At 40.6% G+C, this 27,294-nt stretch overlaps 3 protein-coding genes across 8 annotated transcripts; 2 read left to right on the top strand and 1 right to left on the bottom strand.

The window, feature by feature from the left end:
* Positions 1–202: 202 nt before the first annotated feature.
* capza1a (capping actin protein of muscle Z-line subunit alpha 1a) lies at positions 203–7,257 on the bottom strand. Its single transcript, XM_030052026.1, has 10 exons — positions 7,110–7,257; positions 4,723–4,786; positions 4,547–4,598; positions 4,395–4,458; positions 4,030–4,236; positions 3,871–3,950; positions 2,428–2,506; positions 2,245–2,316; positions 1,744–1,806; positions 203–1,637 (listed from the first exon to the last, which is right to left on the bottom strand). The coding sequence occupies exons 1-10, from the start codon at positions 7,146–7,148 to the stop codon at positions 1,497–1,499; spliced, it is 861 nt and encodes a 286-aa protein (XP_029907886.1). The 5' UTR covers positions 7,149–7,257; the 3' UTR covers positions 203–1,496.
* LOC115359502 (uncharacterized) lies at positions 6,855–11,271 on the top strand. 2 transcript variants are annotated; one of them, XM_030052025.1, is made up of 3 exons: positions 6,855–7,102; positions 9,465–9,696; positions 10,263–11,271. In XM_030052025.1, the coding sequence occupies exons 1-3, from the start codon at positions 7,091–7,093 to the stop codon at positions 10,940–10,942; spliced, it is 924 nt and encodes a 307-aa protein (XP_029907885.1). In that variant the 5' UTR covers positions 6,855–7,090; the 3' UTR covers positions 10,943–11,271. The 2 variants fall into 2 exon arrangements, with proteins under 2 accessions (XP_029907885.1, XP_029907884.1); XM_030052024.1 differs by lacking the exon at positions 6,855–7,102 and adding an exon at positions 7,583–7,989.
* A 373-nt stretch (positions 11,272–11,644) lies between these two features.
* Positions 11,645–27,282, top strand: ncoa5 (nuclear receptor coactivator 5). 5 transcript variants are annotated; one of them, XM_030052023.1, is made up of 12 exons: positions 11,645–11,790; positions 16,372–16,444; positions 17,744–18,015; positions 18,333–18,440; positions 20,489–20,552; positions 22,459–22,668; positions 22,777–22,895; positions 24,305–24,440; positions 24,635–24,834; positions 24,964–25,168; positions 25,373–25,464; positions 26,060–27,282. In XM_030052023.1, exons 3-12 carry the CDS (start codon positions 17,847–17,849, stop codon positions 26,656–26,658), a joined length of 1,902 nt encoding a protein of 633 aa, XP_029907883.1. In that variant the 5' UTR covers positions 11,645–11,790; positions 16,372–16,444; positions 17,744–17,846; the 3' UTR covers positions 26,659–27,282. The 5 variants fall into 5 exon arrangements, with proteins under 5 accessions (XP_029907883.1, XP_029907880.1, XP_029907881.1 ...); XM_030052020.1 differs by having other exon boundaries at positions 24,632–24,834; XM_030052021.1 differs by having other exon boundaries at positions 22,774–22,895.
* Positions 27,283–27,294: the final 12 nt, after the last annotated feature.

The raw sequence follows: 27,294 nt of genomic DNA, 5'->3' as shown, positions 1-27,294 counted from the left end.
ATTGATTAGAAGATCAAATGGAACCTTTATAACATTGAAGTTACAATATGTACTATTTATCCATAGCTATGTATACACACAGTATTACAGTATATGTACAGTATATCTATATATTCTATATATCTTTCAGTGTAACTATCTAGATCTATCTAGATAGATATGGACAGATATTTGCTAACAAAAACTCCACAGTACACACAGAGCAATGGCAGAATAATGTGTATTGTTCATTGACATAGTTGGTTACAGACATTGTTGGACACAACCAATGTTAAACCAATACAGATGTAGTATAATACAAATGCACAATCAGTTCAGCAATTCAGTTGCATCCACGTGTGCTTCATTATAAAGCCATTTCCCCAACTTGATTTTCCTTATGTTGCTCTGCATGGTTCAGCTGACCTCTCTATTTTGATGATATATCACTGCAAAGCGGAACACATTTGTAAAAAACCAATCTATGCAGCCGCCCAACAAATTCAACTTTTGGCACCCAGGCTCTTTTAAAAACCAAACCCATTACATGTTGTAAACACAAAATGATCACAAAAGATAATATTTGGTGCAACTTTTAATTCCTTTTGAATAATAAATGTCTGTACTTACATTTTGTATAAAAAATATAGCAAAAGCTAAAGGCAAACAGTGGACAGGGGAATAGCTATACTTTTCAAGTCCAGGGGGTGTAGAGAGGACATACGGGCTCACCACAGGAACTGAAATGTTGTTTTTCTGAAACAGAGACAAACAAAACAACTGCAACTCCCAATTCAGATGGAAGGCTAAAATTTGTCAGTGAATTTCTTTGCTCTTGTCAGGGCTGCAGGCTTAGTGCCCTGCAGCCAGAGTGACACGGACATACAGGATAATGGATGGAATTTCTCAACTCAGCTAGAAGTCATAGAATTTAGCGCTGTCAAGTTCCCTCCAGTCAGATAGGATATCATGTTGCATATTTGCTCACTGTTGATAAAAACTAAACAGTTCAGGCAATGGAAGCGCTTGAAGGGTATGAGAGTCATGTTATATCGTCTAAAATGTTTGCTACATGAAAGTCATCGGGGAAAGGGTCCATTTCAGGCATTAAGGGGTCAAAACAGTGAGTGTGTGTGTGTGTGTGTGTGTGTGTGTGTGTGTGTGTGTGTGTGTGTGTGTGTGCATATAAAATGTGTGAGAATGTGTATGGCAGGGAAATGACCCAAACTTTCACAGTGTCACTAAAGGCATTATTTGTTGAAAATAACATGTCTGCAAATGAGCTACAGTTACATCAGTCCAAGTCCTTTCTAAATGAAGGCGCTGCCTCTTAGTGTCCGACAGAAGCGGTCATTCCCTGGCCACGACCGAAACACACAAACAGTGCGCCTTTCTTTAGAAAGCGCTAACACACATTACATCACACATCTCGCGAGCATCAGCTTAGTTATGCCTCCATTTCCGATTCCCCCGATCGCTCTGTCTTTGCACAAAGTAACACTGACAGACTCTGTCCTCTAGGCATTCTGCATCTCCTTGCCAATCTTGTAGCTGAGGATCTTGTTCCAGTCGATCTTGGTGCGGGTGACCGGGAGCTGTCTGCGTAAGGCTTTGAAAGTGGTGTCCGACATGGTCTGATAGTTCTCACTGATGGCCATCTGAAAAGTTCAGACAGCTATTTGAGTCATGCTCCCCAACAGGCTGTGCTGTGCTCTGATGTGAAATGTGGGTTTCATGTTTCATACCTGGACTCATGTTTCATACCTGGTATTCATTCTCTGCGTCTTCAATAATTTTCACAAACTCCTTTGCAGTTTGGCTCTCATTCTGCCAAAACACGTTAGACATGTGACTTGTGAGTCAAACAAATGTTAAACAGTTTCAACAAACATGGAACAAACAAAGTCATGCTACCTAGATCAATCACAAATTTGCCTAATCTGCCCATCTACTCTTATTTGCTGATTTTTTTTTTTTTTTTTTTTTTTTAAATCACAGCCACCAAACTCTCCATTAAATGTCACACTGCATTGAAGTGACAAAAGAGTAAGCACAAAATCTGATGGGTGACTCTACATGGTTTTCATTGTCACTGATAAATTACATGCTTATTCCATGTTTTGTCAGGTGAGGCTAAACAGTCCTTAGCTGCATCAGCCCTCACGTTTGCATGCCCCTGTCATGAGAAAATGCAAATACAGAAAACTGTTGTGTAGCAACCTTTGCATTACTTCAGTATTCTAAAAAAAAAAAAAAAAAACTTACAGACACTGTCAGTGGTTCCTGTACATCTTTATGGCTGACCAGTTGGACATTTCCATCCTCATAATAATGTACCTGGGATCAAAAAACGTGTGGAAGAGAGATGAGATCATTTTTATGAGAACAAAAGATCACTCCACAGCTGGGTTCATATTGCACCCGTTTAATCACTTCAGTTAAATTTACCTGTATTTTCAGGACTCCAACCACCTGTGCTGTAGACTGGGAGATGCTGAACTTCCATTCAGACCGGCAACGGCCATTCCTGGAAACAGAAAATATATGTGGTTTAAAAGTTAGGGATGCACTGATCCACTTTTTTCCAGTTCCGTTCCAATTCCAACCGATCTGATACCAGAAAGTATTGCACAAACCAGGATTAGAAAGTTAGCCAGATGACTGTGGAAAAGATGATGCTACATACTGGTGACACTGATCTGAATCTGTAAAGGTTAAACCTGAGGTTTAGGATAATGATCCAGTCATCCCTGATGACAGCTGCTAATAATTTCATAAGATATTCAGTGACACTTTTTCAAGCTATCTGACTAACTGTGAACTGTAGGTTAAGTGGCTCCGCATACAAGCAGATGTAGGAGTGAAACTTGCTATGGCAACCCCTTTAATGCTTTGAAAAACTTGTGCTCATCAAGTGTACAGTGACACATTATCAATCCTCAGTACATAGTACTGAGGATTATAGTAATGACCACTATACCAGAATTTTCTGTTATGATGTATATGGGTATACCTTTTTTAAATATGCTCATTTTCTTATTTCTGTAATTACTTGATTTGGTGGGATTAATGCAAATATTTAGACTTAGACTTGTTCTGAGCAACTTCCTGTATAGTGCTGGAGTTTACGTGACAACGCTGAAGGCAACATGTAGGAAGAGAAGCAAAATCTTGGGTCAGGTCAGGTTTGGAAACTAAAAAAAAAAGAATGCCTGTCGGGCTTGGTTAGCATGCTCTCGGGCTCAGGTCAGGTTTGGACAAAAATATGCAGTCCAGTCTGCACTCTAGTGCATGACTATCACATATGGGTAGGTGGATGAATAACACCACTCCGATATCCGATACATGAAGTATGTGTGGATCAGCAGTATCATATCTGTGCATCCCTATTAAAAATAAACATCGCACAAAAAGTAAGGAAATTTGTGTTTGGTAGATTAATTCTTTGTTGTAACAATGCTTTTTGGCAATAAATCTTATACCTGTTTATTTCCCTTTTAAATGGTGCCACATTTGTAAGGAACATGCATTTGTGGGATGAGCAGCAGAGCTGAGTATGTGGGTTGCACCCATGAAAAATTTGCCAAATCTTCTCTGCCAATCAGGTGCCAATCAAGCACCAATCAGGTGCTTGATTGGCACCTGATTGGCACATGATTGTGGGGCGGCATCTCCCTCACTGGAAAAACGAGGCTTGTCATCATTGGAGGCAATTAACAGGCTTTCCAACGGTATAAGATTTCTTTCCAAGAAGCATTGTTACAACAAAGAAATAATCTACCAAACACAAATTTCCTCACTTTTTGTGCGATGTTTAGATCAGTAACTCTTAGTAGGATGAACATCACTATCTTCATACCGATAAACCAGATTTTAAAGACAGCAACTTACCAGAAGTTTTTCGGCTGAAACTGATGACCCTCAATACAAGCAATAATAGTCTGCTGGCCGTCAATTGTTTTCCCATAAACCTGACACAGAAAAACATGACTGTGTTATTTGTCCTCGACATGACCTCTCATTCTGTGCGGACAGGATGAGCGCTCTTACAGTGCAGACTCCGCTGGGGTAGTGATCCTTGACATAGGCCCTCAGTGCAGTGTCACACGCATCTCTCCATGGCCGGAGGGCTGCCTCCCCTTCATAGGGCTGGGGGTCACTGGCCTCCTTCCTCAGGTGGTCAAACTTGAAGGACACCTTGTTGTGAGGATCAAAGAAGCGGCCATTACCAAGGTCTCCATGCTCCGTTATCAGGACCTGCAGGGGAGACGGGGAGGAGAGGACAGAGAGGCTTTCCTTTACTACAGCCCTTGAAATGGGACACACAAAGCTTACAATACACACTGACAATGAAATTTCAGTGGGCTAAATAAGGAAAGAAAATGATCTAATAAAATTTTTAGAAGAAGCCTTACCTGATCCTCATATCCATCGATTTTGGCGAGGGTGAACTGGTCCATGTTGTACTGGGCAAAGGCGCTGTAAAACAACACACGCGTACACAAGTCGCATAAACATCCAATGCACCGTTATTTCACTTTATCAAAAGGAAATGAATAAAACTCACTGAGCCGCGCCCTCTCTGAGAAGATTATCATTGTTGAGCAGTAGTCGCACATCTGAAAACATGAACGCATGATAAGAAATCAAAATGTATGTTATGTTTACATTTAACTACAGGTAAAGCCTAAAACATGTTAACTGATGGTGAAAATCAGTGTTCCAATCAAAAAGAAGGCTCACCATTGAAGACTTCGTTAAATTCTCCTGGTGGGGCATGGATCACAAAATTAGCTGCAATACGGACCTTTACAATAAAAAAAAAAAAAAAAAAAAACACAAATATCTATCATCACTACAGAACAAAGAATAAGCACAATGGTGAATACTAAACACGTTGAAGGAATACCTTTTTCTGACTTTTCCAGACTGAGACAAGATGTATGATACCATTTTTACTTAAAATCTATGGGAGTCATTAGCCTGGCTCTGTCAAAGTGAAAAAATAAACCTTACAGCAACTCTGTAGCTGTCTCATTTTCACAATGGATCATGTGGATTTTAAGTACATGTCAGACCAACGACTCCCATACACTTCAAGTCTTTAAGCTAAGCTAACACAAAATGTCCATAGGAACTGAACCGCTGAACATACAGAGGTGAAAATGTATCGAACATCTTGTCTCAGTCTGCATAAGTCAGAGAAAGGGTATTTTGCCCAAAATGCATTATTATTCATTTTTTCTACTTTACTGATCCCTAACAAAAAAAAAAAAAAAAAAAAAAATTACCCCACAACCTTTGCACAGAGGTCAGGGTCAGCTACAGAACAGCTGGAGCTGGGAGGGATTCACTGCCTGCTGCCATTCATTCATTCATTTATAATCTAGCCAACTGACCCCTTTTAGGATGTGGGTGATAGCAACGAGAAGTGACAAAGCAGCACAAAACCACGAGAGTGAAGCAGAGAGCAGGCAGCTAATTTTCCTGGCTGCAGGCTTGTTAGCTCTATTTGGCCACTCCTTAGATGGCAGGCAGGAGATGTTGTCCAAGGGCTTTTCTTAGCAGCCAGTGTGCAAGTGTAAGCATGTGGTGTCAAAGCCACGGAGTGACAAGTTGTGGGAGGGGAGAGGGAAGCTATGCATACCTTAACCAAGACAGGTAGTAGTGCTAGGAGTCTTTAGCAGGCTATTCATAGGCTACTCCCATAATAAAGCATCCCGTAGATGAATGGAAGCAAACTTTACAGTGCACAAATAGGTTAACAACCCTCTCTTGTTTGATCAATAATGTCTGACCTCTACAGCTTTAGCCACTCCTACATATAGTATAGCACACCACTGTTGTTATGGCTGGCACATGGTAGTATGGATGTGCCAATGATGCAGTCTGTCAGACAGACAAGTGTATTAGCCTTGAGGCTGCAGCTGGCAGTGACCTACATATGGGCCTGAGTTACTGTCCAGCTCCAAGTGCAGAATGGCACGGCAATGAGTAGCCAAGGTTCATTGTGCTCCTGAATAACCACTGTTCTATTCAGTGACGCTGAAAAATTCTGGCCTGATGGCTGCAAAACTAGGCTACATGTCAATACTCATTGTGCCAAGAAAGCCTTCCCAGGCCCAAGATGAGCTCAGCCGCCAGTTAACTAAGTCACCCTACATCTGATATGCTTAGTAATAGAAATAAACATCTGATAACATTTCAAAATAAGTGTATCAATCAAGCTAGTTACTTTTGTGAAGTAACTGCATTTTTTTTTTTTTTTTTTTTTTACATCCAGTTGGTACTATTATGCTGTTTATTGAAGATTTTTCACTCTTGCTACACTTAAAATTTTAAGTAAGTGTGAACCCATAGTCATATCGAATATTGTATCTCTATCAGGATATTTGGCATAAATATCGAGGTATTAAATTTTGCCCATATCTTACAGCTCTAATGTCAGGTGGTGCAGACTTGTGGTCACGCCACAGCTAACAGTTTAGGACGGAGGAATTCAAAGTGTTGTTTTCCAACATGTAGCTACATGACGGAGGAAGCAGCACCAATCTCGGCACGCCACTGACAACACCCCCGGATCAGTCTCAGCTAGAGCAGTGACTTCAAACTCGAGCAAAGTTACAAATACAGTAGAACTACAATCTGAAAACGCTCAGCTTTAACTTGTGAATTTTTCCACATCGGTTTAGAGAAACTGGGTGTGGGAGGTGCTTTGCTCCCAATGCAATGTCATTATCCTCACCGTCGATGCAGGAAGTAGCGCGACTTCCTTTGCTTTAGCATTAGCTCACCAGTTCTATTATAAATGCATGCTCACACTGAAGCGGATATCAACCTAAACCACACTAATAACTAGCAGGATATTCTATCAAACTATATGTGCCCGAAATAACAGGCATGTTGTATTTGTGCACCACAACAAGCATTGTACAACTCCGAGCTGTCAAATAGACCCTGCCTGGCTGATTAGCTTAACCAGACAGGCTTGCCTAGCTAGTCCTGGCCAGACTGCTGCCGCGCTGTGTTTAGCTGCTCAGCGCTGTCTGGGAAAGTTTCACAAAGCGCTGCGATCGCCAACAATATAGAAGAGGCTACACAGTATCAGAATATGGATAAAAAGGTAATACCTTTTCTTCACTGGTGAGCTGATCCTCGAAATCTGCCATCTTGGCTCATTTCACAGTTAACAAAGCGACCGTCCGTGTTGCCAGGTCTGTGAGACTCCTCCCAAAACAAGAACCCAAAGCAGAAAACGTCGGCTTCGTCGGCTGGATTCAGTAACCTCATTTTGTACATAATATATATGTAGATGAAGATGATCACCTGAGATTTATTAATGCATGAATGGATACACTGACTAATGCAATGAGATTATACTGCTGTGTAATTCAAAGGATAGACATATTGACAGAATAGCTGGAGAATACTGGCAATGTGTATTGAAATTTGATTACTGGGACTGGGACGTTAATATAATGGTACCTAAAGTTTTTTTCTGTGCAAAATGAATGTCAACGGTTGTGGATATTCAATTCACAAAAGCAAAAGTTAGCGAGAATCTCCAAATCTGGCAACCCTCAGTCCTCAAACAGGAAGAAGTCAGTTGTCACGTGACGACGGCCCATCACAGGAGCAACAAACCAACAAATTCAGCCGTGGCGTGACTGGAGAGTGGAAACCTTCACGGTCCTGGCAACACATGTTCCAGACTTGTGGTTGTCTGGTCCCAGCGCCGTAGGACACGACTGTACTGGTGCGGCCGCTGCCAGGTCAAGGTTCTAGAGAGGTTTTGCCAGTTGGAGGAAAGTGAGTCGCTTGTGTTAGCTCCTGAGGTGGAAGTGAGGGATTGTCAACATGGGAGGCTGTTCGGCTACAGGCTGTTCAAGTCGCAACGAGAAGGGCAAGAAATTACACTGTTTCCCCCGTGATCCCGTCAGAAGAGAGATCTGGGAGAAAATGGTTGGAAGGCGCAACTGGAAAGCACACGACAGGTCGAGGCTGTGCGAGGTGATTCACTGCTCCACATTTCCTTGATCTTGTCCCACAAACCCCATTCCTTCACGTGAGAGTGCTGTGACCACAGCAGCTCAGTTTCCTTATCATCCAAATGTCAGTAGTGGATATTTGGCTCATATAGCCAACTAAGATGACTGTCATAGAAGCTTTTTGATAGTGTTGTCATGCAAATAACCATGGCAACAGGGCATGGGTCTCAGTGCTTGCGTTGGCATGGCAAAGGCATCCTTTGGCTGAATTTTCCAAACAGTGGCAGTTGTTCATAAGTCATGTGGAGAGTGTTTGACTAGGGTGCACTGTGGATGCCTGCACTTGTTTCTTGTTACAGGGATGCTGAATTAAAAGTAACCTTCCAGTAGGGCTGGGCAAAAACAAATGTGACAAGATTTTTGCCTGAATACCTCTATCAGTATTGTAGGGATGACAGCTGGTGCTTTGCTTTAACAAAATATGAATACAGTGAGTTGTTTTTTTTTTTAAATAAACAGTCAGTAATGTGGATAAGATAACCAAGCAGGTATAAGCAAATAATAGAACAGCTACAACAGTGTAGTCAGTTCAGAAAAGTGTGTTGCCTTACTGTAATGCAGCCTTCAAAACCAGGAGAAGACAACACTTATGCCATATCACAATATCCAGAATCCCAGATGATATCTAGTCTGTATCAGAATATTGACATAATATTGATATACACCAAACTTGAATGGACATTATATCAATATTGTAACAGAAGACTAGTCATCCTCTGGGAGTTTGGATATTATGATATGCCGTAAGTGTTGTTCTGTGTGGATATATTGTCCAGCCCTACCCTCCTATCATCACTATGCTGAGATGTAAAGCTTTCTAGAGACTAGTTGCCATAGAATCGCTGGTTACATAGCAACCACCATGGAGCAAGACAGTAGAACTCACTGATGTCACTGCAGAAACATCTACCAAGTGGCAGGGACCAAGCTCTTTCAACCACTGGCTATTCCACAAATTAAATAGGATGCATTTCCATTCTAACATTTTTAACATTCTATATAAACTGTACCATTGCTAATGAAGATTTGCACTCAGTCTTTTCAGAGTCCCACTGTTTGTAGTCAGAATGAATTCCTTTTGTCTCGAAATAATGTAGATCATTTCCCAGGTCTGTCCAGAGCCACTGGTTAAGCAAGTTTAGACGTTGCTGTTTTCCAGGGCAGCTGTGATAGTTCTGCTACATGGCTGTTGCTATGTGACTGGTGTTTAATCAGCTGATCTTGACATTGTTGGTTATGTCATGTTGTCAGTGTTATGAAAGGCATTTCTACAGGTGGTTTAGTGAAGTGGCAGCAACATGCAAGCCCATATTTATACAGTTTGGTTCAAACTCTCTGTCAGTAGCTTTTGATTAATCTGTTTTGCAATGTCAATCTAAGCATGTTGTGTTAGCAAGCTGTGATCCATAACTAAATCACATATCTTTCTATGCTTAGGACCACTTTGAGGAGTCACAGTATGAATCGAGACGCATGGACAATCTGCGGAAGTTGAAGCCCAATGCTATACCGACCAAGTTCACCCACTTCAAGAAAAATAAGACTTTACGCCAGATAGTGGAGAATTTGACCAAAACGTTGGTGCAGTCTCCTCTGCCAGAGAGACACAGTGTTGAACACTCCTACAGCCAGAGCTCTGAGAAGGGGCCCTCAGAAAAGGAGGACAGTGGTGAGAAGTTGGTTAACATCAAGGAGAAAGAGATAGATTGGCAAAGAACACATTGTCTTTATCAGACTACCCCCTTAAACAAAAATATGGTATACTTAGGGCTGGGCGATATATGTATATCATGTGGATATCATGATATGGGACTAGATATTGTCAAGGATATTGGATGGCATAAGTGTTGTCTTTCCCTGGTTTTAAAGGCTGCATTACAATAAAGGGATGCAATTTTCTGAACTTATTACGCTGTTCTAGCTGTTCTGTTATTTGCCTCAACCTGCTTGGTCATCATATCCACATTACTAATTGTTTACCAAAAAACTCACTGTATTAGTTTTTTGTGGAAGCAAAGCATCAATTGTCATCCCTATAGTATCATCACAATATCAATATCGAGGTATTCATTTAAAAAAAAAAAATCTTGATATTTGATTTTGTCCATATCGTCCTCCCCTATTGTATATGCCAAACATTAAAAAAAAACAGCTATTTTTTCTTTGTATTCATGTTGTTACAGAGATAATTCTGCATTTCAGTGTAATTTCACAATTAAGTTTTCTCCATTGCAGGAGACGTGCTTTTCAGTATAGATGACAGTCCTGGAGAGAACATACTGAAACCTGAATCCTTTGGACTCCCTCTACACTGTGTGTTCCTGTGTCCACTGGATGACGAGGATCTTACCTCAGCTCAGTGTGAAACTTCAGTGGAACTGCAGTCAAAAGTGGCTGAGGAGCGGCGCGAGTCCACAGGCCCCGTGGAACAAAATCCTCCACCTATGGACAGCGCCAACTCTGCAGATTGTGAAATAGCACATCTGAAAGACATCATCCGGAAGAAGGACGAGAGGATAGCCATGCTCCTCAAAGCCGTCGTCAGTGAAAGGAGAGAGAAACACAAACTGGAGAGAGAGAAACAAAACCTCATCCAGAACATTGAGAAAGTGTTCAATGCCAATCAGCTCGCAAGGCTCGGGCGAAAGAGTGGCAGAGGGGTGAAGTGGTCCAGTGAGACCATGGAGAAGGCAAGGCAGCTACGGGCCACATGTGGAGTTAAGGGATACATGTTGCTGAGGGCACAGAATCAACCACTGCCATCTTTAAGATGTCTGAGAAAACTGACCCCTATGAAGAAAAAAAGACTGGAGCAGGACACCACAGCAGCGGGACAGGCCACCACAGCAGCAGTAGATTGTTTACAAGCCACTATTGGTGTAGATGATGTCTATGTAGACATGGTGATGCAGTAGACCAGAGCACTTTTAGTGCTACAGGTATCCTTCATAATTTCCGTGACTATAGCTGACCCTCAGCACGAGTCTTTCCATTGTCTGGAAATGTTGAGTCTTGTGCTTGCCAGCATGATAAATGTCCCTGCTGCCCAGTCAGTCCAACTTTGACGTGTGTTCTTGAGTTGGCCAAAAGGATAGTATTTTTACCAGAGGTGAATTTATCCTACTTCCTCAACTACTTTGGACAAACAGATCAAAATGGGGGAAATGGTGACAGATATGCATTGTACACAATGTTGGATGTCTTTTTTTTTTTTTTTTGCCTTAGAATAAATTTTGCAAATTTGTGTTCAGGAATGTTATTTAATGTGTGGGTGTGTAACACTGACTACTAATGTTTGCATCAATACTTAGTTGTAGGAAGAAACAAAGATCACAGTGTTACCTGAACCTACTTTCACACATGGGATCAAATTCAACAGATGTTATGAGCGATGAAAGGAAATAGCAGCTCTCTGGTTTGCACAAATGTCACAGTATGTTGTTTTGTACTTTTACAGGGGTATGTTATAGGAATCACTGACTGACATATGCTTAAATGTTGTTTTATTCTTATTATTCTTATTGTTATTGTGACGTCCTTCTTTATTTTGAGCAAATTGTCCAGTGACGGTGGTTGATGTAACCCAAGATCACATTATAATTAACCGCTAGGGGGCGGTAGGGTGGGAATATGCTCAGGAACTATGGCTGTAGCGTAGAAGAAGAGCATTGTGAGGAGACGTTCCGGCCTTAGGAAGTGGCGGTGTCTCGTTCCTTGGCCTTGTGCAAGTGAAACCAGAAGGAGAAGAAAAATCACATTGAAGGTAAAAGAAAAATCACCGACTTATCGAAAGTGTAGTTGCATGCTAGATGAGGTCATGTAGCATTAGCATTATCTGCTAATTAACCTGACAAAGAGTTAAGGTTGACCCAATTGTGTGTCGGCTAAGCTAGCTAAATTAATCTACCTAGCTAATGTAAGCGACAGCACGTTACATGTAGCGCCAGAGAAAGAGTATTTAGCTAGAGTCCATTTTATATCAGCTAACTACAACACAGAAGTGCCTTGCAATAACTAAGTAAACCAAAGGGTCGCTCTGAACGGAAAAACTAGCCTAGCTGAAATATTATTTTTTAAGTCCATATCTTGCATGTGTGTATGTATATGGCACGCCATTTGCCACACTGCCGGCGCGTCTGATGTAACGTTAGTAGAATTATAAATTATAAATTGACCTTATTCACAGCGCGGTCAGTTTGAACATTTAGGATAATGGTTTTGGCAGCTTAACTGAGAATTTACGTACATATAACAGTTGTAGTAATTTACAGTCCTAGATATAACCGCAACAACTACACGACACACATTTTGCAGGGACGTTGGCTAGCTAGCTGCGAGCTAGCTAAAGTGGCTATACTAACTTGCCCCAGTGGGCCAAATACAATAAACTGTTTAGTGCTGGCGCACAAGCCATCTTATTCTAATGTGTGTCCTTGGTAAGCTGTGTTGTGTGGAGTGTTTGTATGATGCAAAGAACTCTTCACGTAGAGGTTTCAACACAGTTTTCAAAATGGCCGCCAGTTGAATAAGGTCGGTTGGCTGTCACCCTAGCTGGCTGGCTAACGCTGATTATTTAGAAAATAATAGAAAACTGTGTCTTTGTTATCTCACAAATAATTACAAGTTTCTTTTAAAGGTTGTACACATGTGCTATCCCATGGGAGCAAATTTTAACCAGGGATTAAAAAAAAAAAATCCTTATGGTAGATCATAATTATGGCATAAAAAGTCATAATCATGAGTTTAAAAGTCGAAATTCTGAGGTAAAAAGTTCTGATTAGGAGCTACTTTGCCTGAGCTGTCAAAGTGCAGCAGCTCTCTGGCCTGAGATCTGCTGGTGTGAGCTCTGTTAAATGTGAGATGGACTGTGAGCACACTGAGGACTGGTTTAGATGTGGCTTTACAACAGATGAATTACTTGATTGGCTTGTTGATTCACTTGGGATTTTACTAAGCAAACACACCCTTGAAAGAACTGGAGGCAAGCAACAGCTCTAGTGAAGAAAGAACCAAAGTGATGTGGCTGAGGTGGCAGCCATCACTCAACAGCACCTGGTCAATGCCACACTCTCAGATGGATGCACCACTTACCATGGGGATTTTTTAAAAATCTTTTTTCCTGGTGGAAATGGGCTTCCATACTATCCTATCAAAGCTAATAGATGAATATTTTTCCAATTATAAACAACAGATGCACTTTACGTGATGTTGACAGAACACTGTTGAACATGTCTATGTAGATTGTCTTCATAACTTCTTTTTGTTTTGACCTACAGAATTGTTTCTCAAAACATTTAGACAAAGATTTTGTGCTAACAAAGACTAATATATCACTCATGTTTAATAGCCCAACTTTTTCAGCAGATGAATTTTGTTTAATCATAAGATTCATCTGTGGCGTGGTTTTTATTTAGGGTTTTTATTTTATATCCATAAAATCAGTTGGCTGTTGGCTTAAAAAATACGTTCCTTTTTACATTTTAAAGATTCTGAATTTAAAACATACTTGGTTACTATGGAAAATTTAATAGGGCTGGGTATCGCCACTGACCTCCCGATACGATACGATTCCGATACACTAGGTTCCAAGTCGATATGATTTCCGATATGATTCGATATCGATATCGATATTTTAGTTATAACACCAATTTTGCTTTGGTAATGGAAGAGATTCTCAAAGAACTAATGCTATAAATTCAATTGTAAAAGTAACCCTCTAACCTGGTGCATAATTAAATATTAATATTTACATTAAGAAAGAACTGACCATTAAACAAATAGTTATACAACATCATGTACTTTTAACTGAAATAGTAGTGCTAACAGTTTTTGGGTCGGTTCATCTGGCTCATGGTGCATGCAGTGCACATTTTTAACCTGGTTAACACCTATTACCAGTGTGTAAACAACTCAAATCACCAGCAGCCAACCAATGTAAACAATAATAATAAAAAATGTAAACAGACAATAGACCCAGACCAGATCAGATCAGGCTAGACCTAGACCCAGATCAGACCAGACCAGGGGTCCGTTTCACGAAGCAGGTTCAACAAACTCCGAGTCTTACCCCGAACTGAGTTGATCTACTCTGAGACAGGAAACTCTGAGTTTCCGATTTGACGAGTCACCATGGCAACGGGGAAGCGTCGGGCTGCGTTTTTCACCCCAGTTGAATTGGAAATCTTAATGGATTCATACAGCGAGTTTGAACATGTTTTTTAAACACCGCTGCAGCGGCAAAGGAGAGCGAGACGGCGTGGGAGAACAGTGCTGCTTGGGTCAATGCGTAAGTTTAAATGTAGTCCGTTGCACAATAATATTACGGAAGGAACGGCTTGAATGGTAGCCTCTTAATTTATTTCATTCAGGTACAATCCCGCGGGGGAGAAGCGCACTTGGCAGCTAATGTAAGGACGGATTATGTTGTGTATATAGATGATCGACTGTGACGTGAAACGGTAATGCTCAAAAAGATAATTGTGTGGAAATGCTAAAACATCTATGCGCGGTCTTATAACCATCTTCCGACGAATATTTAATTCTCTGCGCAGTAACACTGCACCTTCATCCACGGGATCGTTGTCGAAAGGACATGTCATGTTCGTGAAAAAAAGTCGCCACCTAACTACTAATGGACTAATAATAAAGGCCTACCGACTGTTTTTTTTTTTATTATTGTTATTTTAAATAACAGACAGCAGAACTAATATGCCACGCCAAAACTCGCCTGCTGACAGAATGAATGAGGAAGTTAAATACCTTGTGTGGCTGAAAGAGGGCGGACACAGAGAGAAACTCAGAGTTTCCCTCATTTCAGGGTTAGACTCAGAGTTTTTCACTGCTTTGGGAAACGGACCCCAGGCCAGACTCTCATCTCTCTGAAGCGGGTGGCCTGGATCTCGCGAGATCTGACTGCGATAACGGAGCGCGAAACACTAAACCAAGCGAGACTAAAGAGGTTAACCAAACAAAAACACCGAACGGGTAAAATGTATTACATTTTAAAATATCGATACTGGGAATTATGTATCGATTATCTTTTCTACACACGTGTATCGATACAATATCGAAAATATCGATATTTTTAACCCACCCCTAAAATTTAAACTCAGAAATCACAAATTGGCCAAAAACTATTCAGTTACTTAGATATCTCAAATTTACTGCAGTTAGAAAACCCTGAAGTATTTTTTCTTTCTTTCTTTTCCCTGCATTATTCATTTTCATTAATTTATTTTTATATTATTTCCATACTGGAGTATTTTTACAGAATGCTTTCTAATGAAAAATGTATGTAACATGTATAGGTCATGTACCTGACCTGAATTTAGTCTAATAACGGAGAAGAGAGGGGAAAAAATCTAGCTAATGTAACTACTATGAGTAGGTATAAGTCTGTATTTATATGAAATGTTGAAGGCACTCTCATGCTATTGGAAACCACAGATAGAAAAACGAACAAGGCACACCATGAAGCAGTCCCACTTGGGAACACACGGACTGTATCTTCTGTGTTTTTGGCCATTATTCGTAGTTAATGTTGGGATAAGAAATGGTAACTTATTTGCCAACTGAAATGAGTGTTGACCGTTCCTAGTATTTAAATCAGTCCCATCTAGAAGTCGTGCTCATTAAGCTGTAACTTAGTACACAGAGGTACTACAGGGGATCCGTGAGAGAAATCTGAAAATAGAAAAACATAAGAATAAGTCGTAAATGTAATAAAGGATTTTTATTTTTGTTTATGTAATAGTAATTTAAAACGTGAAACAGAACTGTACTTATGAAAAATATTTCCACTTTGCAACTTGAACCTGAAGGCTAGCTGGCAGTGAAGATGGTAAAAGATGACATGAAGGTTCTTAAAGTGACCCTGAAGAACCAGGTCTAACTCTAAACCTAACCCTAGAAAAAACTCACACCACTGACTTACTGAAATGTTGTGGCCACAGTGTTAAAATAAATCTGCTCAGGAGGCACTAATTGTAGCTCTTTCACTCCATTTCTTATTTGTAATGTTATATTCTTCAAAAGGTGTTTAACATGTGATGGCTATGGTTTTCTGTTGCAGTTTTCTAAGCAAAATGTTTTAGTCAGGTAAATGGGGTACTTGGATCCAGAAATCGGGAAAAAGGGGTACTGAAGCCCAAATAGTTAGAGAACCACTGACTTACACGAATACCATCCAATCAGTACTTCTTAGCTGAGGCTTATTTCAGGGTTCATTCAGGGGCTAATATTAGGGCTCTTACAACCGTCTTGGAACTCTGAAGTAATATTTTCAGGTGATTTCATTGTGGTTGTCCTTTCCTAAATCCACACTGATTTCTCCCTCCTATACCAGATTTGAGCCTTGAGAGACAGCACATTGTGAATAATGTGGACACTGAAGCCAGGGCATCCAGGATCAAGTTAAGGTATGTATTGAGTTGCATTCTGAACAGCATGATCTAGTTTAGCTGCGACCATAAACATGAAAACAGCTTTAATGCCGCAACTTCAAAATGGTACGTGTTCGCCATATATCTGCATTGGGACTGAAAGCCTCTAGAGACTCTTGTGCTGTCAGCACTCGATATCATTAGATCCACTTCATGCGAAAACAACACTAATGCTTCTAAATTTTCAACCGAGGATTGTTGCTGTTTTATTAAAGGAAATGTTTGAGCTTTGTCCTCTTTAGGGTGGCCGAGTCCCTGATTTCATTTCATCAATGCAGTTTTCACACAGATGTGTACATTTTACCAATTTGAGGAAAATGGATAACCTCAACACTGCAGTTTGCGATTTTGTTTTGGGATAACTGCCTTCGGGACATGTCTCGACAATCATTTAGGCCTAAGTAACCATCATTTTCAACATGAAACAAGGGCTGAACAGCATTAAAGCAACTACAGTATGGTCAAGTGCAGTATCCAAATTGCAGGAGCTGCAATTTTTGGATAAAGGTAAAATGTGTGACATAACATTGTTGTAAATAAAGTGTTGTGGTAGTATAGAAATTTCCTGGCATACAAATTGTGTTTTCCAGATGTAAGAAAAGTTTGTTTGGGATAGAGCCCAGCAAAAATCACAGCATAAATTATGATTCAGAAATGATTATTCCCATTAAGATCATGATTCATATCACAGTATCTGTCAAAGTAATCACCATATGTTTTATTTAGCATATCATTCAGCCCTTGATGAAGTAGTGTTCAATAAATTGAGGCATAATACAAATTCAGAGCATCTCTATGACGCGCATGGGGATGCTCCAAGAACGTTACTTTTTTCCCCCTGAGAAGGCTATTCACACATTCAAAGAATGGTAATCATTTCAGTATTTTGCGAGGTCTTCCTGTTTATTCAAACGCGTTTCCTCATGTCTGCCTGACTGAAAAATATACAAAAGTCGAATTAATCAGCCAATTTTTGTTATACATTTTCATTTGCATTTTCTTTGATTTTGCTGAAAAACAGAAGCCTGACTTTTTAAAATTTATTTCTTCACTCTCAGAATTGGAGTTCTCAGAGGAATTTGCGACCGTGTACTACTAAGTGTGTCGAATAACGTGATAATGAATTTGACACAGCATTTTAATTTGCGATGTCAGAATCAGAAGTTAAATGTGATTATTGGTGACACTTGATGCTGTCTGCTATTTTTGCTCCACTGAAACATTTTATCCATCCATGGAATGTATCTTTTCTGTTGCCTCACTGACATTTTTCAGGATCGTGGACGTCAATTTAAAGGCGCTCATACACGAACAAAAACAAAATCTTTCAAGCGTTTGCCGTGCGAAGAAGACGACCTGTAAGCTTTGGGATCTAGTCATGTCTCGTAGAAGAAGCCGCAGCCCATCACCTGGGCGTTACTCCCGCTCCTGCAGCAGTAATGATCCCAGAGATTTGGAGAGACGGATTTTTGTTGGAAATTTGCCGACATCAGACATGGAAAAGAAGGATTTGGAAGACCTGTTCAACCAATATGGGAAGATAGTCGGTCAGTAAACAACACAATGTTCCCAACAGAGGGAAAATTTAACCATTTTCATTCTTCATAATTTACATCAAGAAGACTTTCCATGATTGTTACCATGTAGGCATAACAGAATTTTCTAACATAATAAGAAAGGAAAAAAAGTTAAGTGCATGCAGATGTGTCATAACATTATCCTTAAAACGACAAGTCCTGTTTTTTCCTGAAATGCAAGCATGTAGTATGTGATTTGCTGGATAATGTAAGTGCAAGGATAGCTAGAAATCCACTTACTTAAAAAAAGTCTACCATTGAACTATTGAAAAATGTTCCTTTTTCAGGCGTTTCCATGTTCCGTGGGTTTGGATTTGTACAGTTTGAACGTGTTGAGGAAGCTGAAGCAGCAAAGGCGGGACAAAAGGGTCGAATATATAAAGGTTATAAAATAGGTAAGCTTTAACTGCAGTAGATGTGTGACTGCCCAGTCCAAGAAGCTAAATGTTGTAGTGGTATTATCTAAGGTAGGGCAGAACATCACATGTACATCAAACCAGGTAAACGCAAAAGACCCTGGTGGATATTACTGTAATACCAATGATTATTGGGCAGCAACTGGTTATCTTAACAGTTATGTGGATAAAGAATTTCTTTCTTGGTGGTTATACATGAAAGTTAAAGATCCTCTTAGAAGGTTTAGCCCCTTTTTAAAGCTTTTTTAAAAACTTTTTTCCTCTTCCCAATTTTGACAGATCACCATTATATACAGATGAGCCAAATTAAATGCACAGAAAGAAAAAATTCAGTTTATTGCGCTGTTCCTTAGGTTATAATCAAAAATGTTAAAATTTGTTTGGTGCATATCAATCAATCACATCAAGGAAGCATTGCTTTCCTGGCGCCAGTTTTTTGTGCACACATGTGCTCCGCTGCTGGGTTGGTAAAGCTGTTTGAGTTCAAAATTTTGATGAACTTTTATACGCACACGAACTTAAAATTCTTTAGCTGTTTTTAGCAGGGGTTGTTTTGTAAAGATAATTGTTTTTACTATGAGGTAGACAGATAATTTTCCACATGGGAGGGAAATATTTAACTGGCCTGACAGACTTTTAAATATTAAACATTAATAGGCATAAGCAGAATGAACATACAGGCGGGATTTGGTGAGTGACACAAATCACACTGGGCACACAGCCCAACATATATCATAGGTACTGTGTCAGTATTTAATGTGACATTTTTGGTAATAAGGCTGTAACCAAGATCTGGAATTCCTAAAACAGTGGTTATCAAACCAGTCCTCAGTTACCACCTGGCCTCTAAGTTTTTGTTCCAGCTCTATTCTTGCACTGTGAATCCAGCTAAGGGCTTAATGTTGGACGGTTGAGACAGATCTACCTGAATAGGGCTGTGCAATATGACCGTATGTGACAACAGAAAATCATTGATCGTTCCATGTTACACTCTATCATTTATTTTGTTGCCACAAATCAACGCCTTGATAGTAATTTATTACGGCAGTTTATTTTTGTGATTTTGAAGATGCTATACTTTCATCTGCATAGTACAGCTACGCTGTAATGGTCACTGATATGAGCATTTGTTCTGAGCAGGGAAGTCTGTCACACTTTAGTGATCACTAAAACACTAGACATGCTGTCTTTATTACATATCTTTGTCACAGATGTTTGATAACCATATTTTTGGGATCATTGCAAAAATGTGTGTTAAGTATATATCAACTGATACAACCTAATTTTGATATCAGGCCCAAAAATTCAGTATGGGTCAGGCTCTCATATTGGCATATTACACATCCCTATCCCTGAACAGGGCAGTCATGAATGTGTGTGGCCCTTGCTTGGATCCTGGGTACAGCTGGAGCAAAATCTTTGACTGGTGACATTTTATACTTGAATACTATCATATGTATTCTACACTGTAGGTTATATAACCTGCATATTCATTGAAAGAAACATTACTACTCACCAAGTTTTTTTTTTTTTTTTTTTTTACTTGAACCTGTTTTTGTTGTTGTAGGCACAGCTAAATAGTATTAGCATGCAAAACAAAGTAGAAAAGGCTATTGCATCTGAATTATTATATATTTTTGCTACAAATGAGAGAATTAAATTTTGATTTTGGTTATTTTTTGTGGGTTTAATTGCTTTTTAAATTCAGTTTGAAAATGAAAGATCTAATCACCGTACCTTTATTTTTTTTTTTTTGATGTTAATATTAAACCAGTTTTGACGGGAAAAAAACAATTTGTGTGTTTTGGTTTGTTTTCCTTCTCAAACTCAGTCCGGCACAATTGACTCCTATTGACCTGCAGCATTTTGACACCTCGGCCAATTTGGATTCTCGTGCTTGGAATTATGAAGCGCTATTTCATTTGGATCGTGGAAATGTTAACGCCGCCAGCCCATTCTACGTGAACACATACGCTGTCACATACATGTCACTGTTGTGTTGAACGTTTGGATTGATTTATTTTCAGATGTAAATATGGCAGTGGAACGACGGCAACCTAAACCTCAATCCCAGCAGAGCCCTCCACGAAGGTAAAGTAACGCGAAATGGGTGTGAAGAACTACCAATGCTACAGGGGTCGGGTAAAAAAAAGAAAGCGTATTTCATATTTTTCGGCAGTCATTTCCACCAGCGGTGCAAACAATTTGATGGATGCAGTATTAGATCGGTTTGTGATGTTTGTGTTCCAGAGTCCTTATTTCACCTCTTTATTTTAAATTTCCACGTGTGTTGAAATAAAGCAAAGAGCTATTCTGATGTAATTGCAAGTGTCCTTGTCTCTGAAAGATTTTTACTTAATGGCTTTCCTGCTTTCATGGTCGTTGCGTGATTTCTTCCCACTCTGCTATGTAAAACTACAATTTGCAGCTTTTCATTTTAAGGAAGAAAAGTAATGCTGTTCTCACCCTCCTCCTCCACATCCGTTGAGCAGGTTCCTGCCCCAAAACCTGGTACTTATCTTGATGAGACGTCTTTGTTGAAATTGTATCCAGCCTGTGGTTGGTGAACAGCATCTTTAAAGCCTACCACAGGCATTTAGAAGGCAAATGGCAAAAATAGGTGATGTGCAAAAAAGAAAGCATGATTTTTGTTCTTTTTTTTTCTTTTTTTTTTTTTTTCCGTTTTTTGTTTTTGTTTTGTTTTTTGAATAAGTATTGATTGATGTGCATTTAGCTTGGCAGTACTTATGGGTCTTACTGATTTTCATCATTGATACTATGACTTCTCTGGACTGTGGCTGCAAGGCGCACCTTAATAGCAATGAACCGCTGGCGGCGCCCAGATAATAACTTCCGGCCATGCGCATCCATAACTATACACTGCAAATGATATTTGCAACAAAACATACCACTCATCATTGTAATGCCAATTTCAGGAAATATGTGGTGGAATTAGACATGTACGCAGAGTTACAGTCAGACACATAACAGAGAATATATTCTCCTTAGTCATTTTAACGTGGAAGAGTTTGAAATTCATGCTTTAAATCTTAAATTTTGCAGTATATTTTGTGGTAGAAAGTAATGGATTGTGATGATGGTATTCCAAAACACAGCCTCTTATACAATGTTAAAATGTATTTGCAATTAAAAATATATTTCTCTTTCACATTCTTGTTTTAAAATGTTCTTAAGATTTTATTAAATTAGTTGGATGTCATTTTGCAACAAGTAGGAGAATATGTAATTGGAAGATGTTGACTTTAGTGCAAGGATAAAATGTTGAAATTGTGAAAACAATACATGTTCCACTGTTCCATATCTAGAATTTTTTAATCATTCTTTTTGCAAGGTGAGGTCAGTAACGTTTTGACACTGCAGTTATATTTCAGTATTATTTCAATTCTAAAAAGTTTGAGCAAAATGTACTTTAACCTCAAATACAACTGTGCATTGTGGTTTGCTGAGGTTGGGCAAACTGCAAACCATCTTCTCATCCAAATTTTGCCAATTATTTTGTGGGAGGAAGAAGGAAAAAAAAAACGTCAAAACAAAGTCACATTAAAAGCATCTGTTTGTTTTGAGTATCGAAATTGTGATCAATGAACCTCTTACATGGTCAGCAACTCGGCATTTTGCGCACGTGGATCACTGGACATTTATCAAAGATTTACTTTCACTGGCACGGCATTTTTGGAAACACCGTTGTTGGGACCGAATTGGTAGCATTTATCAGTCTGCTGCACTAGGCCGCGTAGGACCACATGCAAATGCTCGAACAGCCGTGGAGAACAATATTGCACTTTTTCAAAACCAAGTTGCGCTTAATGAATTACATCATCTTTTGAATACCAAACATAGCCACTGTCCTATCGTATTACCTTGCGAGTTGAAAATAAGTCCAACTTCTCTCTTCTCCAGTAGTGCTGAATAAAATTCTTGTATTGGCAACCTAAACCCCAGCCTTCCTTGCACTAATTGGTGTTTTTCTTCTTAGGGCTCCATACAGCAGTTATGGGGACAGCAGAGATAGCCGACCCCGATCCCGCTCACCCATATATGGTCGTGAAGCACGTGAGACCCGGGATGGCCGTGACGGGAGGGAGCCTAGACCAGGTGGCCACCCTCGTGACCATGATTCCCGTTACCGTGGCTCAGAGAGCAGAGAGAAGGACCTCAGGAGCGACCCACGGGATCCTGCTTACAGGTGACTCTAGAAATGCAGTCAGACCAATAGCACATCTGAAGAATAAATGCACAGTCATCAGTTAAGCAATGTACATACGTGGCTGAACCTTAAATGTATGTGTAGCAGAGAGGAGTATGATCGATACTATCGCAGTGGAAGTGGTGCAGAAGACTATTATCGGAAGAAAGACGATCCCTACCGGGACCCTTACAGAGATCCATGGAATGGACGCCGTGAGCCAGAGGGTATGTCTTACATGTGACGTGATGTTTTTTTTCCCCCCCCAAGAATTGCCTTTAGGATTCAAGAATGTATTTGACTGCCCATTACTTATGATGATGACCATAAACAGCTGTGTCGTCATTTTCTTATCATCTGCACATCTGTCTTGCTCAGATGAAATCCTGTGTTCAGTCATTGCAACATACGCTACAAAAGACTTAAGTTTCATTTCAACAATCAAAGCTACAAACTTGGAATTGGTAAATAAACTCATGTTGATGATCAATTTTCAAAAAACACACATCCCAGGATTCGCTACATTCAAAACCTGTCAGCATCACTGGACAAGAATGATTTCAAAGTCAAAACATGAACAATTGCATAACTTAATCATTTGTGCAAATGACTGCAACACAGCACCAGGGTTCACGAGTGTTTTTGATTTATACAAGTTACTCTATTGTTATGGTCATGGCCGCTGAGATTTCCAGCTCTGAAAATAGCCAAACTGCTCCGGCAGCTTTGATTTGTTCTTAAATCCCCTTCCCCCCGCTCCCCAACACACATAGCCAGGCTGATACTGGCTTTGTGGGGCAGTAAGTCTGGTGTTAGAAGACTAACACACACATTTCGAGCTGTAGAGGGGCCCAGACTTGTTCACCCACTCTGGGATGACCATATCATAGAAAACTAAGTGCATTTATGGAACTAATGACTGGCTTTTATGTTTGTTGTTCAGGTAAGCTTATATGCTGTGTGAAGTTAAGTTATAAATCACTCAACCAAGCGCCAAAGAGAAAAAGCCCCCTAAGTCAGCAATGCAGTGACACAAACTGTTCATTTGACCTTTTTGCTGAGTCTGCCATTTCACCTTATTTTCAAACTGAAGCTCAGAGACAAACTACTCCAAATAATCCAACAGGAACCTTGTGAGAGTTAAATCCACCATTTCCGTAGTAAAACACACTTGTGGCTGACCACTTACTAAGTGGCATACCCTGTGCTGTGCTTATGTGTGTGTGTGGTACATGTTAACAGAGTTTGCACTGACGACACCATCTAGTGGTCAAAATTACATACTGCTCCTTTTTCAACAAGGTGGAGTCAGTCACTCGGTCCATCACACCAAGAAATCTAGAGCCAGCATGCTTACAGGGGAACAACTAAAAAATAAAAACAAGAGTGTCCGTGGGAAATAAATGTTGTCATCCACCCATGTCCATGAGGGACTGCACAGGCATCCAGCTCAGACTGTGCAGATCAGTCTGTGTTCCTGACAGGAGAGAGGGATTACTCATACACACCCATTCATGGCCTTCTGTGTTTAGCACCCAGTGTGGGTGGTATTACTAATCTGTCCGTTGAGTGATGAAATACTTTTCTTGTAGTCTAATGAAGCAAATGTATTGACAATTAATTTTCCAATCTCCAGCTGTAGATGATCGTGGCCGCCCGGAAGAGCGCAGACGTAACGAATTGTATCGACAGTACTATGAAGAACTTCAGCGGCGTTACGACACTGAGCGGCCTGTTGACTGCTCCGTTATTGTGGTCAACAAGGCACAGAAGTATGTCTGCTCTCTGTCTTCCACAGGCAGTTACAATACATTACTATACATTCAACCACAACATGGCATGTTTTCATTTCATAGTGCTCCTGTGTGTGTGTCTCTGTGTGTCTCTGTGTGTCTCTGTGTGTCTCTGTGTGTCTCCGTGTGTCTCCGTGTGTCTCCGTGCACTTGTGCTTCAAAAACAACTGTAGGGAATATGCAGAGACGGTTGGGCGGAAGGTCCGTGATCTAGGTATGGTGGTGGACCTGATCTTCCTCAACACAGAAGTGTCACTGACCCAGGCCCTGGAGGATGTTGGCCGTGCCCGCACCCCCTTTGCCATCATCATCACCCAGCAGCACCAGGTCCACCGATCCTGCACTGTCAACATCTTGTTTGGCACGCCACAAGGTAACACATGACAGCATAGCAGCTCATGTGTTAATGGGCTGTTAGATTAAACTCAGCCTTTTTTGATTTAGTTGTAATTCTTTTTGAAACTATTTACATGCTAACCCTCTTGTGTCCACCGTGCCTTAGAGCATCGAAACATGCCCATGCAGGATGCCATGATACTGGTGGCCCACAACTATGATGCTTACAAAGTGGAACACCGTGACAAAGAACGAGAAGAGATTGCCAGGAAGGCTGCCAAGATGGCCGATGATGTGCTGCTCAGGGAGCCTGACAGAGAGAGCCACCCGATCTCCCTTCTGACCACCATCACACTGTTGTCTGAGAGCAGGTACCCGCTTTGGTATCTTTTTATTTGTGAAGAAAACTTAACCTAGCTTTTTGAAGGAAAGAGTAAATAGAGTAATGGTTGAAACTTCAACATTCATATTTTAAAGAAGCTGGCTCTCAATCAGCCTTTGATTTTGTTCATCAGTTTTATAGTTTGAATATGGTAAAACAAATGTTTTTTGTTTTGTTTTTGGCTGCTGGGTAGATTTGTAACTCCAGAGGAGCTGGATAGTCTGATTGCATACCTGAAGGACAAAAGAGCTCGCATGGTACGAGGCAGTGCAGATCCTCATGCAGGTAAGCACTCTGCACTCAATAGGTACTTACAACAATGTTCTAAGGTATGATTTTAAGGTTATGCTGTATAAAATTGGTAATGGTTGATTTAAGTAAGGACCCTTTAGAATGCAGAACCAACCAAAACGTAGAACAAGAATGTAATTTGGTGGGTAAGACTACATGGTTTCTGGCCCAACCCCATTGATGAATTGCATGCTAATTCCATGTATTTTTTTTCAGCTTAGACTAAAGGTTCTCTCAATCAAACTGTGCAATTTAGTATAGTGCACCTTTTGAGTTTGGTAACTTTAAAGTGAGCAGACTGTCGTACAAGCAGCACCCACTTGAGACTCAGTATCCCGCACAAGTAACTCCCACGCATACTCGTTGGTGTGGTGCCTCTGCAGTGAGGAAACAGGCACTGGCTAGCTGTAGCTACGATAACACCAGCTAAACTACTGTAGCCTACAGTACGCTAGGTGGGCAAGGAAAGCGAGCGTGCACAACAGCGTTGCATGTGCATTTGGAGAATTGTTTGGTCCTTTTAACTAGATGTAGTACACTTGTATGCAGAGCGACTCATCTTTGTAACTGTTAATTTATCAACCCACAGCTGCAACCTCTGTGGCTACCCACCTAGATTCTCAAGCCCCGTCCTCTGCCCTGGCACCTCCCTCCAGCCACATTGGCTTAGCACCTGTCTCCAGCACTCCACCTAACCCCAGCCACCAGCAGGAGCTGCAGGCTAAAATCCTCAGCCTGTTCAACAGTGGTACAGGTGCGTCAACAGGAGGTGTACCACCACCATCAGCCAGCTCCTCCCTGTCCTCCCAGGCCTATGGCTCCATGGGCCAGCACCCCTCAGGCCTGTCCCACTCCTCCTCAGGGCTCCCACCCCCTTCACAGAGCTCACAAATGTTAGTAGCCCGGCCGTCAATGGCCCCAGCTGGCCCTTCATCAGGTGCATCTCAGGGGTACGGCATTCCACCAGGCCGCATGCCAGCCATGCCGGGCAGCCAGAGACCCCCCAGCTCAGCTTCAGGCATCAACTTTGACAGCCCGAGTGTCCAGAAAGCCTTGGACACCCTCATCCAGAGTGGACCATCAATCAACCACCTCGTGAGCTCTGGTAGCTCACAGCAGCAACCTCCCAGGTCGGGACCCAGCATGGGCCAGGCTCCACCCATGTCCATTTATCCCCGACATTACTGATAGCTTTTGTAGTGAAGAAATCCTGTCTCCTAATGTACGGTCCAGCCCTGTGATCCAAACAGACCACACATAAATTTCTGTTCAGTGAATTCACCAGCTGTGTGTGTGTGTGTGTGTGTGTGCGCATATATAGATTGAATGTAGACAGATTGTTTTGATTATCATATTTGTGAACGCTTTTAATGCTTTTTTTTTTTATTTTATTATGGATATTGTGCTCGGTTGTTTAAATTTAGTGACTTGTTAAGACTATTTGGTGGTCTGGCATTTTCACTTCTAACTGACCAGAGGTTCTTATTCAGTCTTCAGTGCGAATTGAACTATCAGGCAGTATTGCATGTGTACAGGATAGTTTGGTTCAGTGGACTCCTGAGTTCTTTTCCAAACATGACCTCTGTAAACTGTTGTCATAATGTAGTTTTTGCTCCACAAAACTTTTTGGAAAATTTGTAACATTGTTTTCATTGTTGAACAAAATATGATTGAAGACTCAAACACATTTACTGTAATAAAATGGTATTGGTTTATTGCATTTTGTGCTGACAAATCTATAAAATGGAACGGGTATCGCCAGAAGCCATAGAGATATAAGCATTTGAAATGTAAGATAAAACTACTTTTTCCTCTTTTTAATGT

Source organism: Myripristis murdjan, chromosome 5 (genome assembly GCF_902150065.1).
Source record: "Myripristis murdjan chromosome 5, fMyrMur1.1, whole genome shotgun sequence".
NCBI lineage: Eukaryota > Metazoa > Chordata > Actinopteri > Holocentriformes > Holocentridae > Myripristis > Myripristis murdjan.
Note: the sequence above shows the minus strand (reverse complement) of the source record. Positions and strands in the feature narration are given on the sequence as shown.